General features: G+C 46.4%; 1 protein-coding gene across 1 annotated transcript in view; it reads right to left on the reverse strand.

The window, feature by feature from the left end:
• SHTN1 (shootin 1) overlaps positions 1 to 17,669 on the reverse strand; it is a 711,155-nt gene that overhangs the window by 230,649 nt on the left and 462,837 nt on the right. The window contains exon 12 of the mRNA XM_078643901.1: positions 4,246 to 4,328. Within this exon, the coding sequence (XP_078500027.1) occupies positions 4,246 to 4,328 (83 nt within the window). The remainder of the gene's footprint in view (positions 1 to 4,245; positions 4,329 to 17,669) is intronic.

Raw genomic sequence — 17,669 nt, forward strand, 5'->3', positions numbered from 1 at the left:
CTTGGGAATAAATAAGGCTAGCCTGGACCCGGTCCCGGGGATGAGTTGTGTTCATTATTGCAGGGTGCAGTACCTTATTGGCTGATAGAGGTCCCTAGGGACAACTAGTAACAGGCGAAGGTACTGCACCATTTGCTTCCTTCATGTATTTCTTTTTTAGGTCTCGGTAATATCCGGTCTGCCGGAGGCAGACCGGAAGTCCAAGAATTAATGTTTCTTAGAGTGGCTGCTTTAGCCCGCCTCTTTTTGTCTCTCCTCCATTGGCCAGCTTCCTAAACGGAGGCCAGCCATTGGAGGAGAGAGCCGTCCCTTTAAAGAAGCTCCGTCTTTTTCGGATTCGGGGGCGTGATTTTTTGCGTTCTTTAGCCCTGTGACGTCATCGGTCACTCAGAGCACAAAAAACACGCCCCCGAATCGGAAAACGGCGGCGCTTTTCTTTAAGCCATTTTTTTTAGGATTATGGTGACGTAAACAGTGAAATGTTTTAGTAAGATAGTCAACATCTATTTGTGTAGCGTTATCGCCAACACATTGATGGTAAAAAGCATGTTTTTTTCGTACTCTGATACGGTGGTATTGCATATGTAATGTGGTGATATCACATTATAGAGCTAGGCCACCCAAGAGCTTATTGTTGCATGACACACAGCGGAGATGAAGACGCAATTAGAGTAATTCGAGGTGCTACGGCACGACCTTTTGCAATCTTTCAAAGGTAAGAAAAAAGTAATATAGTCAAAGGTTCGATTCCTCGCATACGGCGAGCAGAGCCCTCGCGTGCGGCCAGAGATGGGCCAATGAGGTGGACAGGCTGCGGCACAGATGGAAGATGGCTGCGGGCGCTGCGGATTCGTTGAGGCAGCTGGGCACTCTCTTGGGCATGGGCTGGGTGCAGATGCTGGGTTTGAGTGGCAAAGCCGATACAACAGCAGGCAAGGTAAAGAAACGGAAGCCCAGAAACATACAAAAAAATCCCAGAGGCTTTTGGGGTGCTCTAAATGGTCTGTTAAATGCAACTATAAGGCGTTTATTCGCACGTCCTCGCTGTTCAAAGGCACGCAGGCGCATACACTACTTGTCTTTGGTAGACTATTGACTAAGGACAGTAACGAAGTGTCCACTGTCCCAACAGACGAGGTGAAGAATGCCTCCAAAACACTCTTATCCAAGCAGTTCCCCAGCCTCAAAAACACTCTTATCCAAGCAGTTCCCCAGCAGGCAGACCAGTCACGGCATTTCTGTGCATTGAAATCCATGCAGCGGCCCCTGGCCCCTGCACGGACAGCTCTCCAGAGAGGTCTTCAGTCCTCAGGTAACTGTAGCTCATTCAAGGCCATACGGAGTGAGATAGGATGGAAGGACAGACGGCGAGGATGCCCTGGAGCAGGCACCCGGGTCAGATTTAGTCAATATTTGCTGCTAGTTCATTAGGGACACTTACAAAGTATGGTCCTCGGAATTGGGGTAGTAGCGAGGCTTACTAACAGCAACAGGGGAGGAAATACAATCATCGTAAAACTTGGAAATAAATAAATATATAAAGTGTGAGGGCATAGAGTGATTGTCTGGGGGTTCTGGGAAGATGCCACGTAAGGATTTTGGAATGAATGGGAGAACAATGAGGACCGGAGAGTGGAGCAGCAGCACAGAGAATGAAGCTAAAAAAATAAGAATGTGCAGCGGAAAAGAGAGAAAAAATGCAGAGAAACAAACAGATGCCAAAGAGAGATAAACAGAGACTTTGGCTGAGGCGAGAGCAGTGGTGAGGAAGCAGCGAGGGGTGCAGAGGTGCTTGGACAACGTTCAGAGGGGGCTGCTGCCATCAGTGTTACATCACTGCAGCCACACGATTGTGAAACATTCGAATGGCACCGAAAATCCAAGGACTACAGCAGCCACACGATTGTGAAACATTCGAATGGCACCGAAAATCCAAGGACTACAGCAAGACTACAGCATCACCACCCTACTAGATCTCCCGTTCATCAAACACCCGCTGGTTATTCCGTAAGGAATGGGGCGGTCTTTCACCTATTTGGCAACTTGTGTCCGGAATCAGCCCCCGCACCATGTCCGTGAGATTTGCTATGAGATATTATTTAGGAAAATCATTATAACTGGTCTCTTTAAATTGGATTTTTAAGGGCCATTCATCCTGTAGTTGGTATATTAGGCAGCCTTTCCTAGCGCTGGGACTCTGTTCGGAGTAGCTGTTCGCTGTTGTGCTTTATAAATGATATGATTGATTCAAATGTGGCTCAAGCAGCCCCCCTCCCTAATTTTATTTTCGATGGGGATGGCATCTCTCATGGGACCTTTCTGCACCACAGTCCTTCATTTGCAGATTCATCAGGGTGAAGCTGGGTGCATGCTGATAGAGGGTGTGAATCCGAGTTACAGAGACGTCTTGCAGGAGCATTAACATTCCATTAGCCAGCTACACCTACTTGGACTGCCAATAATGCTGAATTTTCAGCCATGCTTCTCCTGCGAATTCAAAATCTAACAACAGTATGGATCAGGGTTATGTCAAGGAGCTGATGTACTCTCTTTAGGTAACTTCTCTCCTGACCCAAGTGAATATTTTTCAAAACACTTTAAGCCTGCATGCTTATCACTTATACAGAATGGTAATCATTCTCTAGCGCTCAGAAAATAAACCGTTGAAACCATATTCCTTAAATCAGAAGAGGGTTAGTCAAATTGTCAAAATGATAAAGAAGAAGTTGGGTACATTTCTAAAGAAATAGCTGAGAATCCATCTGGGCTCAACAAGTGTAGAAAAATGGTATGCTGTTCAAAGAATGAAAGTCTACGTCTATTTTCGTTTTCTGTTTGACAACTTTAAGGTCCAACTCCGCCGTTTCTAACCCCTTATGTGTTTGTGTAATCTACTTATTGGACATTTGATGTGGTTCTGTGGTGTCGAAGATGACTCAGTGGAGCCTATAGGTGTGATGTGGGTGGATGATATACATCAAGGTGTAGATGTGGTTATAGATGGGGTGTGGGTGTGTGTATGGAGCTTGAGTGTTTGGAGTGCGTGCAATGGGTGGGGGAATCTTGTAGGGTTTGAGAATGTAAGCGGTAGGTTCTTGGGGTGAAATCTATGAGTCTCACACCAAGGGTGGTCATAATAGTGGGAGGGTGATGTTAGATTTTAGAGAGGCTGAAGGGAGACATGTATATATCAAGCTGTGGGACGAGTTTTAAATGCTAATGTAGAGTTTAGGATTTTTTTATTTGTGTGATAAGCAGGTTTATTAATTGAATGCAGGAGGATTATAGCAGTGCGGTCCAACGTGTGATTGTTTGGAAGTGGTTTTCTCTCGTGGTGTAGAAGATTTGGGGTGAGTGTAGAGTGGTTAAAGGGGTTTACAGTGCATGGAGGAGTTGGGACAGTAGGCAGGATATGTGTTAGCATAGTCTGTGTGTGGCGCTCGGTCTGTGTGTGTGTAGTCTGTGTGGCGCTCTGTGTGTGTGTGGCGCTCTGTGTGTGTGTGGCGCTCTGTGTGTGTGTGGCGCTCTGTGTGTAGCGCTCTGTGTGTGTGTGTGTGTGTGTGTGTGTAGCTCTGTGTTGATAGTTTTTTTTGTAGGTGGCTCTATGTGTAGGTGACTGAGAGTGGCTCTGTGTAGGTGGCTCTATGTGAATGACTGTGGGTGGCTCTGTGTGTGGGGCTCTGTGTGGGCGTAAATGCAATAGGTCATGCATTTGCGAGCAATTAAGCCATTGGCATTGTAAATGACAATGCCATTTATTTATGATTAAAAAAAAAAAGTCATGAGCAATGCCAATAGCTCTACCTTTAATAATGCCGAGACCATTGCATTGTAAATGCTTGTTCTTAGTTGTGCTACAGCTAGGATATTTTTTTAGAAAAACAAATTCGAATAATGCAAGACTCATTGGATTGCAAATGCTGGTTTAAACTGTATACAGCACCACTCATTTGCAGGTATCACTTGCTTACTCCGCTAAGGCCTGGACTACCACGTCCGATCTATCTTTTATCTGATAAAGAGCTAAATGATACCAATGTGCTTGTGTTCCATCTGCGCTGTGAGAGGCAGGAGACTGGAAGAGACTACTTTGCACTTTGAGAGTATCTATGGAACTCGTGTAATATTTTTTTTAGAATTATTACAATCTTTCCGGGGTTGTGATTCATATTTTGACATCATATTTTAGTTAACAGAACAGATGAAGACTCTTGTTGAATGAACCATTGGGTGCCATGTCCTCACCTGATTCTGTTTGAGCTGGCATTCCTTTCAATGCTATGGTATTGCTGGCCGATGGCTTCTTTCGAATAATCGACATAAGGGACCTGTAGAAAAAAATAGAACAATGTGTGAAACGTATTACTGCTTCATTAAACAAGGATAAAAACAATGTTAGAATTTTTCCACATTTGCCACACAGTTAGAAAGACAATTGCCACTTGTTGGCAGTTTCAATTTTTGTTGGCAGCTAGTAAGTTATTTTCCTTCGGATTCTCCATGCTCTCCCGAGGTACATATCACCCTTACCCTACGGTAGAAGGTGGAACTATATGCGACCATATAAATATCACCAATTGTCTGAATTTGTAAAATGAACTGTCACACTCCAGAGTACAGATGCAGTATTGGAGGAAGGCACCCAATCACTGCTTTACCAAACCAGATAATCTGAAACAAATAATGCTCCTTCGAGATTTATTACCTTTCACAAGCAATAGAAAGGCAGAAAAGACTAGTAGGAAGCTTTGAACTGCATCTTTTTCTTGAACTGCAAATGGAGAAGTAAAGAGACCCTGGGTAGCTTCAGACTTAAATACCCACCTGCCCTTGGCCATTCTTTATTAACTTTTCTACACTACTGTAGATGGACAGAAAGTGTAAGACGTTCGTAGATAGTTCCATCTCACTACAAATTAAGCCATCACTCTTCCCTAACACTTTGTTTGCATGACATTATGGGTAATTACCCAGCACCATTGACAATTCCAAATACAGTTCAAAGTTTTGACTAATAATGATACTCCCTTTGTTCCACGTGAGCCAACAAATGAAACTTACAAACTCCTCAGTCATACCTTCATTGGATTCCTGTAAACCAGTCAAACCTAGCATTCTAGAAGCTTCAAGGGACACAAACTCAATCAATGAGAAACTGGCTATACCTAACCAAACCAACTCTTATCACCATTGCCATAAAAGAGCTGCACTGGCTCAAAAGAATTCAGACTACGATGTACCATCTACAAAACCTATAAGGAAAAAGACCCAGCCTAACTAGAGACTGGTACACCATTACAATTAGGGTCATAATTTCAGATTTGGAAATTCAAAACTGATCAACCAAGCCATATTCAAGAAGGGAGAATGGGCGAAGAATAATCGTAGTTCAGGTCCCACAACTCGGCAATAACTTGTGCTGACACCTGAGGAAGCATCCACCCTACTAGATTTTAAGAATAGCCTGAGGAAATGCCACTTTAAATAAACATCCCAGATACAAAGTCAGCTTTGAGACCATCCTTCCTGTAACTGAGCCCCTACAATTATAACGACTGGACACCATGCAATCTATATTTGAAGTGCACACACTAATGTCCTCCTAACATGCTACCAGGCAGTCTAGAACTACACCACAGGCATCCAAAAGGACCTTCTGTCAGATCCCGTTCATGGGGCCATAGGAGAAATAGACGTTACAGAGGCTGCACTTGAGTCTCAGGTCTCAGGCTAAGGCTTCTCAGGGAGTCATTGTAGGGATGACTGAGCTAAGACCTTAATCGACAAACAATTCAATAAACAAATGTCCACCCACCCAACTGGCTATCTTTTCAAGAAAGAAAAATATACAACAGTATGCAATACTAGTCACTACTAACAAAGGAAATAGTTTAGTGCGCTCGGTCTCGTTTAGTCTCTTATCACTCTTGAGTGTAATCAGTCCTCAAATGTCAGCCTAACCTGCTTGGGCCCTCAAACACACCCGCACAGTCCAATTGGGTAGAGGCACGCAAAACAGCAGTTCTTCGTGTCTCTTCCCTGCAGTGCGGGCCTACGTATGGGAGTATGCCCACTCTGGGGCCCTTGTGGACAGAAAGCGGCAGTCCTTGTGTAGCACTATCCGACAGGGACACTCTGGGGTCAGTGGGACTTCAACCAAGCCCCAACGGGGTTTGGTGACAGTGGGCAAAAGCAGCCCTCCATGATCTGATCACAAATTAAGTTGCTGCGGCCATGTACAACTTTGGCAGTTGCAGCTCTCGCATGAGCTTACCACATCTTGGCACATGTAGTCGTGCACAGGCCAGCGACCAAGGAGCAGTTGCAGGCCATGCAGGGCTGACTGCAGCTTGGGTAGTTGCGGCCATGCACACGCTTATCACACTTTGGGAAGATGTGGCCAGGCACAGGCTGACATGTACCGATCACATGGGAAGATGAAGCTATGCACAGACTGATCATAAAACGCAAATACAGCCCTAATCAAACCATGGCAATTGCAGTTCCCACAAGAAGCGCCATGGAGATTGAAGCCCCTCTGATGCTTTGGTCCAATAGATCTCTAGCAGTCCTTTTTCTGGGCATCCTATAGACACCGGGGTGTCACTGCACATTGCTCCTTCAATAGTCTCTCCTCCTGCAGGGTTGGCAGGCTCGTTTACTCTGTCAACAGTTAGGTAGGCACCTAGGTTCTCCTGAATACGTATAAAGTTCCTTCAGCAAAAGATCCAGACCACAGGTACTGCCCCTCACCTCTGGTGAGTCTGGCTGTCAGTTCGAGGCCAGAACTGGTTGCAGAGCAGTCATCTGAGTACTCTACGGAGCATTACTTCCCTTGGCCACAGAGGGCTTGAACATCAAGTGGGGTAGTGGGGCCACACTTCTACACAGCTGGCAGACAAGAGATGTGTATCCACAGTATGAAATTGTAAAATCGGTTTAGGGTGATTCTCCTTTCAAGTATTCTTTCCAAGTTGTTCTCCGAACACAGCCCTTGTGTAAAATAATATTTCTCACTGTCTACAAACACACAGCTGGTTCTGCATAGTGACAGACACCAAGCAAGTTTCCCTCAGAAAAGTTGACAAAGGGTCATAAGATAAAACGGAACATCTGTGCACTGTGCTTGGAAGTGGAATGAGAACTTTACAAGAACGGAATCGGTTTGTCTTTCCTTCTAGAGAACGGTGCTCAGCAATGCCTCTTGTTTAAGAAGCTTTTGTGACTGTAGCAACCATACACCATGAAAGGATGGGGTTCTGGACAGCGAATACTTTCCTATTCCTTAAAAACTTTTTGGGCAGAGCCTCAGTTGGCTGTGCCGACTAGAACTCCTCAATCCGTTCACCACGGGACCATTGGGTCATAGTGGCGCACCTCTCCCCTCCCTATCGAGGGTGGAGCAATCGTCACTGATTTTCCCTGAGCAAATAACCTCCGGACAGAGGAATATATCCACTTGCACATCAAGGCCAATTGTTTTTAGTTAGAGAAAACAAACTCCAGCTTGGCAAGTTTGTTTTTTTATAAACAAACCTGCTGCGCTGTGATGGGTGCCGCTGCAACAGCAGCTCTGGAACAGCACAGAGATTCTGGCCAGCAGGTGGGATCTTTTAATAGGGCAGATGGTCTGCCTCCAGAGATATAGAAGCCATGGCCGTCATCTCCCAGGCAGGCTGTCCACCAGGGTCTAAATAACCCTCCCTGTTGAGGCTGAATTTACCATCTCTTACTTGGTTAACCATCCATTGCCATTATGTTACTGTCCTCACACAAGAAACAACTTTTCACGCTCACATCTTCTGTACATGCTCTTACCTGCATGACGCAGGTTAGGATTAGCGGCAAATCTCATTGGCACACACCTGAAAGAAATTGCAATCGTCATTCTCTTGCTTGTTATTGGCCTTGGCTCAACGCACTTTGAATTCCAGATACAGATCTGCCACTTGCAGTCACTTCTGAAGTGTCTCTTGTTTTAAACATTGAAATGCGTTCTAAAGAGAGCTCAGAACTCCAAGCAATTGTGTTCAACTCCAGCAACCTGGGATCCTAGCCAAGCACACACTTGAATAGGCCTTGGTATTGCTAGTGCACCACATCAACTCATTCATGTTTCTCCAGCACAATTACAGAAGTGACAGTACAGTCGGGGCCACAAACACAGCCATGGTTATAAAGCCTTCTGGGTGTCTTGTTGTAGGACCAAAAAAGGTTTCCACACTCTCAATGCATTATAAAACACACTTGTCTCATTAGTCTCCATATTGTCCTTCTCGGACACATACAAAAGTCAGAAATGTTTCTGGCCCTCTTGTCAGCAATGCAGAAGCATGGGCTTTTGCACTCCTCGGAAAAAGTGCCCATGTGAACACTTGTCTTAAGCTGTAAACTTTATACCCATGTTCACATGGACATTTGGGCTGTGCTCTTGTGATTGCGATGTGAATTTAAAACAGACTAAAACATAAACGTTCACTACCAGTGTTTCCACAGAACTACGGCACCATCTTGATAAACAGGACATGCAGGGAGGGGATATCCTACGTGTTAAAATATTCTCATAGAAGCTAAAAACAACAACACTGCAAAACTCTCAATTACTCTTAGTTTTACATCAGAACCAAAAGAAATATCAGTGAAATTGATATTGATTTGTTTTATAAAGCGTGAGAATGCCACCGACATCCTGGCGCGAATGTCTGACTGAATAAAGAACCATAGTAAATCTCAGACTTATTGAACAAGAAAATAAACAGGTTTTAAGCGGTTTCCTGAGGCTAAAGAAGTTTGACTGGCGTCTTAGGTGTTCAGGTAGGTTATTCCACAGTTGTGTTGTGAATAAAACTCCTACCGCCCCAATTCTCTTATTTTACGGACATTGTTTACTAAGAATAATTTTTTCAAGTAAGCTGGGCCATCCCCATACAGGGTTTTATGAGCAAAATATAAGGCCTTGGACTGGATTCCTTCCTTCACAGGAAGTCAGTGAACCTCTCGTAAGGTCCCAGACACTGGCTTGAACTTTAGAAGTCTCTTTAAAAGTTTCACCGCTGCAATCTGTAGGCTTTGAAGTTTTTTCAGGGAGAGCTGCTGAATGCCTAAATATAAGGTATTACAAAAGTCCAGCCTCTATAGCACCAAGGCTGTGACCACTGCTTTTTGGAGTTCAAAAGGGATGAATGGAAGGAACAGAAAAAAAAAAAAGTGGTGAGTTTGTTAATCTGTACGTTGAAGGAAAAATCGGAATCGAAGATTACTCCCAGATTCTTGACAGAAGACACCAGAGTGGGAGGAGAGCCAAGCGTCTGGGGCCAATATACCAAATCCTTACCAAAGAGGAGAACCTCAGCTTACCCGAATTAAGCATGAGACTTATCGTCCATCCATTATTCATTGGCTCCCATACATCCATTGAAACGGTGTGCTATCTCCGAGTCCTCAACATCATTCGAAATGGACAAAACAATTTATGTACCAGCGGCATAAGCCATTGTAGCAAAATCAAATGATAGGATTAGTTTTGATTGTGGGGGCCGCATAAATATTAAACAGTTTAGGGCTCAGGAGGGACCCCATTTGGCAGTGTAAGGGACTTACAAAATGCAGAGTGCGCATAACGGTTTGGCCAGCCCAAGACTGCCGGGCCAAACTGTCATGAGCACTTCGTAGTGCCCATACCACTCCTCCTCCTGTGACCCAGCCCAGCACCGCCCCAACCTGGCCCGTGCAAAAAAATAAAATGATAACAATGTGTTATCATTTTATTTTTCCTTCTAGCACTGTTCTGAGAGCAGTGGAGCAACGCTTCTTCGCCTTAGCAGAGGAGCCACCACTGCAACAAATGCTCAACTTGTGGGGAGACATGGACAAAGCAGAGCCACAAAGTATCACCTTACGCCTTGTGATCCAGGTAACCTTGCTACAAAGAGTGAAGTAGGCAGAGCTGCACAAGTCGAACCTGCCTTTCAGCCAGCTTCTTCCAAGTGAATTTATTATTGAGAATATTATTAGTCACCGCCTTTCCATTCTTTGAAACAATTTATCAAAGATGACTTCTACATTTGCAACCCGCATCTACTTTAAAGCTGCACTTTAAACAGTAAAAGCTATTAAACCGGGCGACCCATAAGTGATATGAAATAACCTTACACTGTACGAAGTGTTTTCCATTTCAAATAAATAGAAAAGTCTGTGAAAACCTTGGGGACTTGAACAAACATGGTTAAAAAAAAAAAAAAAAAAAAAAAACTGTTGAGTGCCTAAGCGACTTTAAAAACTACATAGAGAAATAAAAAAGCATATGACATTTGTGAGCAAGTACTGTATCTGATATAACGAGGTCCGCAAGGAACGCAGGATAACAGGACGCACTCAGTGTTGTCCTTGAAAATAAAATGCACGTTTCACAATTGGGGCAGGAATAATGAAGTCCTTCAGCATTCTATAAAATGAAACACAATAAAAGAGGGAGAAAGGACGGCTGTGGTGAGGCGTATTCAAGTCACACTTCGATTATGGCAAAAGAAGATGTACATTGTGCAATGGAAAAAAAGGAATGCGAGAAAATGTAGCCTCGTTCACCAGTCAAACGGTAACGACTGCATGAGACGCAAAGGGAATGCAACTTGCAAACGTACAGGAATGACCTCTTAAATTGGAGTAATATCCATCAGGGGTGATTCAGTCCAGTGTCTGCATCCATTTTGAGGCCACCCTAGACTCGGACAGGACCTGCTTGACTACACACCTAATTCTGTAGGCTCTTCATTAGGCAGCGGAGCAAGACAAAGAAAAGTCAGTATGCCATAAGAGTACACATGGCATTCTTTACTCATCAGTGCGCCTGTCATGCTTCTACACAGGTGCCCTGTTATTTCCCCTCTCTTCCTTACTAATATGACCGGAAAACGATACGAGCACCAGCTGGTCATGGGCTAGTCTATCAAGGTACATAAGCATTTATTGGGACTATACCTACATGTGTGTATTGCTTTGTATAAACGTGTATAACATTTCCTTCAATATATAGATATTCGTTAGTTCGGCTTAACAAATGTACATATTACTTATGGTTATATTATTCAATGTTTAACATGTATGTAGGTGACTGCATAAGTAAGTAAATCTTTTATCAACTATTTAGGTACAATTGCTTCATTATTGAAAAAATAAATACAAAATTAACTCAAAGTACAGCAACACTTGATAGTCTAAGTTTATTAAATACAAATTAAATCAACATTTATTATCTTCCTTATACATATATTCCTTCCATGTACCTATCCATCTTTATATTTATTACTTTGCTTCAAATTCAGCATCTCCAATGCACTACCCTATACCTCTCAATAAATCCTTTACCTCCACTCTCGGACTCATCCCAAACCTCATTCTATTACTCTCTTCAATGAAGTACCCGATTTATCACCCTATACTTCTCTCATATATCTTCTACCTCCCCTCGGACTCATCCCTAACCCCATTCTACTACTATGATCCCCCAAATAACCCTTTCTAGACTCTTCCCTCCTATGTTAGATGAAATTTGTAGAGCGCACTGACACCGTGGGTATTGGACCTGGCCCTTTTGGCAGGTTCACCCCGAAACTTTTTGCTTTTTCCTAGCCCGTTTCTGGAACCTGGTATGGTGATTTTAGGCCTCTGCGCACTTTTTCACTGTGGTACAGTGTAAAGTGCGTGTGCTCTGTGTATGTGTGGTGAGTGACCTGCCCTCCCATAGGAATGAATGCGGAATATGTATGCCCATGGTAGTTCCTGATGTGTGGGGAGTGCAGGGTCGAGTTTGATATGTGCGAACTCGTGAGATTGAATGCTGCGTAATGGTGTATGCGGCATGGTTGTGTCTAGTCTAGAAGTGCCACTTTTAAGAAGTTGGCATATTTGTGTAATCTGTGCCTGGCATGTGAGTGGCTGGTGAGCCTGGCCCAGAGTGCCTGGGCCTGCTTGTGGATTGACTGTCTGGTTTGAGGGTGACAGGGGCTGCAGAGCCCCAGGAGGTTGTCGGAGTCAGCCCGTGGATGAAAGGCAGCATCTGCTGCCAAGGAAGTGGGTGGAAACAGCACCCGAGAGTGAATGAGGCTGTGCCTGCCACAATGCTGGCTTCACCTCCCCGCTGGGCGACTGTCATCTCTGTCCCTGATACTGACAGGACTTCCCTATAACCAGTTCTAGCTGGTTCTCACACTGCCTGCACAAAGACTTCAAAGACTTTTCTGTGTATAAGAAGGGGCTGTGTCCCCTTCCAAAATGTTCTTGTTTTTGGACTTGAATCTGCCAGGGGCGTGCTGCTGCTTGGGCTCAGGGGAATCTGAGCCCTGCCCAGCCCCTGGACTCCTGATGGACTTTCCTGGATGCCTGGAGGACTCCTGGGGGACCCCTCTGCCTTGCCTGGGCTGATGGGGGGGGGGGGGGGGGGGAACTTTGCTTTGCCCCCTGGGAATCTCTGGGACCTTTGCAGCATGGAGAAGCTGCATTTTCCTGCAGGAAGCGCTGTGTTTCCCCCTGAGCGCCTGGGAGCTCTCTGCCTGTTTCTAGCGCTTTGGAGCACTTTATTTCCCCCCAAGCGCTTGAGAACGCTTTGTTGCCCTAGCGCTGGGGTGCATTGGCTCGCATTTGGCGTGGGGAGCGGCGCGGGAGCTCACTCCGCTATGTTGCCGACTTCCATGCCCCTCCATCGAGTGCCCACCTCGACTTATATCGATATTTGAAACCGGAGCCCACCCGGCATTGCCCCGTGTATCACCGTCGCGGCCCCGAGGCCAAGTCTCCCCGAAAAAGCAGCTGCCGGCATTTTGCAAAGGCCGCGCTGGGATTGGCCCAGCCGGCCGAGCCTCCCGCCACGTCAGAGGGGGAGGAGGCGGCGAAGGAAGTCAGGCGATGCTTTGCCTGGCGGGACTTCCGGCTTTGCGAGAGGAGTCTTGCGCCCGCCGCCGGCATCAGAGGAGTGAGGGGAGAGGTGTTGCGGGGCTCCCATGAGCTGAGGGAGCCCTGTGGTGTATGGAGGGAGCCCTGGGTCCCAGGAGGGGTCCGGGTGATGCACCGTCGCCGCAGCCTGAGCGGGAGAGGAGACGCGACCCACGAAAGAGCCGGTGAGTAGGGCTCTGTGGTGAGGGGCAGCGACCCGGAGAGAATGTAGTGCCCAGGAGGCACAGAGTCAGGGCGGCCCTGGTTGCGCAGGGGGCCGCCCCAACGTGGCACAAGTTGGAGCAGCCCCGTTTGGCAGTGGGCTGCTCCCCGTGTATTGGCAGCGTCCCATTGAGCCCCGTGTGGCACAGTGTTGGCGGTGCAAGCAGGGCGGCCCCGGTTGGCAGCGGGTCGCCCCAACGTTGTCTAGAGCTCTGAGAGGCTCCCTGGGGGCATGTTTGTTTCGAGCCCACAAGGCTCAGGGGGCCATCACAGTGATCTCGAGCCCCAGAGGGGGGGGCTCCAACGGCCCACAGTGTTTTTCAGAGCCCACGAAGGGCCCCAGAGGTACATTCAGAGCCTCGAGGGCTCCATGGGGCATATTTGTTTTAGAGCCTGTGTGGCTCCAACGTGCGCAGTTTGCTAGCAGTGGGCGCAGTTTGCTATTGAGGGCTAGTGAGAGCCCTGCTGCAGTTCTGCTTCACAGCTGCCCAGCAATTAGTGGGCAGCTGCACCGTTTAGGTTTTGTGTGGTTCCCAGGTGCCCAGCAAGTAGTGGGCACCGGCTACGTTTAGGTTTTGCGCCAGTGGCGCACCCCTGACTGGCGCTGCATGGCAGCGCGCCCCGACATTCTGGACACAGAGCTCTGTAGGCCCTTTATTGGATGGGGGCTGGTATGTAAGTTTTGCGCAATGTGGTTACCTGCTATGTTTAGGATGGTAATGGTCTACTGTGTGTTTTTGCACTATTGATTTGGGTTGGGGCACCTCTGAATGTTTAATGCATTATGTGTCTTCCTTGATTTTACACCTCTGAATGTTTTTATGCATCATGTGTCTTTCTTTCCCTGCGCTGCACATCTGAATGTTTTAGGCATCATGTGTCTTCTTGCGCTGCACCTCTGAATGTATTTTATTGCATCATGTGCTTTGTTCTTAACACCGCTGAATGTGTAGGTTTATGCATCATGTGTTTCTCTTTACTACTCCTCTGAATGTATATTTATGCATCATGGGTAATGTGTTCTTGCTTATGCCCCTAAATGCTGTGTGATACTTAGGTGGTTTTTCTTTTTAGTACAGGTGGTCCTAGTGAGGTCCTGATTCCCTGCGTGACATTCTCCTAAGGTGTTTAGGGTTGCGTAGGTGGTACTTGCCTGTTCCCAGTAGTTACTGGATGTGATTTATAACTTATTTTATATTCTTTTATTCTAATTTCTGACAGTATTTCTATTTCTAAAAGTGTTGATGCTGACAGTGGCCCATGTGGCCCTGTCCTGTAAATAATCCCTTATGAATGTTGCCCGTGCCAGTTGGCACAATGTACATGTGTGATTTCTATCTGATGTGTGTTTACAATACAAAAGTTATTTTAATATAACCTTGTGTGGAGTTCCTTTTGTGGTGTGCCTAGGAGGTTGATGCTGTTGTGTGCTGGCGCAAATGCTTTACACATTGCCTCCGAGTTTAGCCTTACTGCTCGTGCCAAGCTACCAAGGGGGTGAGCAGGGGTTATCTTGGCGTGTGACTTCCTTGCCCTGACTAGAATGGTGGTTTCTGCCTGGCTTTGGAGTCAGCCTTAGCCTACCAGAAATAGCCAGGTCTAACAGTGGGTTTCCTGGCGCTGTAAGACAGAGGTGAGTGTGGGATCTGAGGAGGCGGAGTTTAGCCGGGTGGGGGGGAAAAGGAAGGTTTTGAGAAGTTTTCTGAAATGAAGAAGGGAGCTACTGGATTTGATGGACAGGGGAAGAGGATTCCAAAATTTGGGGGCTAGGTGGGCAAACCGACGGCCACTGAATTTGTTGGTTTGGGTTTTGGGGGCAACAAGCAGGTTGAGGTGAGCTGAACGGAGATTGCGCGTTGGACGGTGTGGGTTGATAAGTGTTGTCAGGAAGGCGGGGCTGGAGCAGTGGAGGGATTTGAACGTGAGGCAGCCCAGCTTGAAGACAGCCCTTTGTTCTATAGGTAGCCAGTGCAGTTTGTGTAGCAGAGGTTTGGCCGACTGCCATTTAGGAGTTTTGTAGATGAGACGGGCTGCTTGATTCTGCACGACCTGGAGGCGACGCAGCAGTGATTGTGGGAGTCCGTGATACATGGAGTTGGAAAAGTCCAAACGGGATAGTACTAGGGAGATGATAACCTGGACCAGAGCGGCTGGTGGTAGAAGGTGACTGACTTTACGGATTTTACGAAGCTGGAACGTACATGAGATCACAGCGCCCACTTGAGATCTGAGTGAGAGTTCGGCATCGATGGTCACACCAAGACTTTTTACTGATTTCACAGGGACCGGGGAGGGGCCTAATTCATTAGGCCAAAACTGCGGACCCTAGAGGGAAGGGCTGGAGCCGGGGAGGAGGAGCTCAGTTTTCCCAGGATTTAATTTTAGTTGGTTGTAGTTCATCCACTGCTGGATGTGTATCATGGCGGAATGGAAGTTGTTCACGGCGTCCGAGGAGTTGAGTGGGAAGATGATCTGCATGTCGTCAACGTAGTTGTACACTGTGATGTCCCAGCTCTGAAGCAAGTGAATCAGGGGCCGGAGATAGAGGTTGAATAATAGGGGTGACAGGGGTGACAGGGAAGTCGTCGGGGGTTTGGACGCTATGTAGGGGCCCAAGCGGACGGCTTGTGTTCTGCCGGTCAAAAAGGACTGGGTCCATTTGAGGACAGGACCCTAGATGCCTGCCCGCTCGACACGGTGAAGAAGGATGTTGTACCCCTCCTTGCATCATCTCACACCTCTTACTATTCAGAACTCCCAAACAGGCCTTCCTAAACCCACCCACCTCCCCTTTACTCATCTTAAACATCCTCCTACAGCTATGAGCTCCAAAAAAAAAAACAACTTTCTAAACCCTACCCTCTTCTATCCTTTTCAATTCAAATAACAGACTAACATGTCCACCACTCTAATTAATTTCATATTACCCTGTACTAATTCCCAACTAATCCTGTTTGGGAACCGGAGTAGCGTGCTACCCCCTGAAAAACATGTACCACCTCATCAAGGGTAGCATGCGCTATATAAACACAAACCCTTCCCTCTTTTATCCCTCCACTATTCTTTTTCAATACAAATAAACTCACATGTCCACCACTCTAATTTTAGATTCCCCGGATACCAATCCCCCACTAATCCTGTTTGGGTTCCCGGAGTAGTGTGCTACCCGCCAAAAAGCACTTAACACCTCAACGGGAGGCAGCAATCACAATAAAAATGCGAACCCTTCCCTCTTCTATCCCTCCACTATCCTTTTCAGCTTCGACACATCGTCAGGGGTAGTAACCAGTATATAAATGCAATTATAATTCATCGTGACGTATAAACATTTTGTCTATCAGTTCACTACTAAAATTCATGTAAATCTACACTTGATAAAGAATAAAGGTAATGAATACCAAACATATGTATAAGGTGACACTTATGCCAACATCAAACCACCAGGTTATGTCTACTAGATTAAAAAAAAATCCAGCACCACCGAACAGTGAAGAAAATCTAACCCTATGAAGGAATCGCCTGAGAGTGAAACGCAAACCGAAAAGGGGAGCGGGGTACCGGAGTGGCCGAAGCACGAGAACGGAGCCAGGAGGCGTACAGACTACGCTGGGGCCACTAGTGTGGAAGAGCAAGCAAGGAGAGATATGCTGGGCACACTTCACTCAACACGGCCGGACTACAATGGAATGCTGCAAGCACAGTGGAGAAGCAATGCTCCGCACCCTCAGATGGGCGAGACCCATGTAACCAGAAGCTTACAACTGGGGAGAGCAATGGCTGGTGGATCCAGCCAGAGAGAAAGGACTGACCGCTGGGCATTGAGCATTGGCCATAACACATCTGATAAACTGGGGAATGTGACAGTCTAGGTGTAGTAACATTCCGTCTCCTGCATAACAGTGTCCACAGAAGCAGCGAGCACAGCAGTGTGAACACACTGAATTCGGGTTTGGGTTGAGGTATAGTTCCTGGGCCGCCATGTGACTATGGCTAACAAATGCCCAGAAATTAGGATTTCTTTTGCCCCCATCGAGGGGCACAAAGATGAAGACAGCCAAGAGAGATCAGTAAAAGCAGTGGAGGACAATGTTCATGGGTTTAACAGTAGAGTGTCAGATGTTGAGAACGAGCAAAATGCACTTAAGTGCAGAATGAAAACACTGGCACTTTTAAATTCAATGTGTCAGATAGTGCTAAGTTGTGGGGCTCAAAAACGGAGGGCTTGGACAATCTAAGCTGGGGGCAGCCAACTGGGGCGGTGAAGGTCCCCACGAGGATCCAAAAGGCGTCCCTATAGGATACATTGTGTTCAGTTCATGGTCAGCTCTTTGACTTGGGAGATGGATATGGAGTCTATTCAACTAGTTTTGGAGAAGATGCACCAGACTGCCACTAAATTCTCAGGGAAACAATGTTGGAATAGGACGGCTGTTTTGCATACTCTTCTAAGAGCAGAGAAGAGGGAAAAGATGTCACAGACTGAAATAAAAAAAAAACGAGAAGTGATGATTGGCCAATAA

This window comes from Lissotriton helveticus, chromosome 5_1, assembly GCF_964261635.1.
Source record: "Lissotriton helveticus chromosome 5_1, aLisHel1.1, whole genome shotgun sequence".
Taxonomy (NCBI): Eukaryota; Metazoa; Chordata; class Amphibia; order Caudata; family Salamandridae; genus Lissotriton; species Lissotriton helveticus.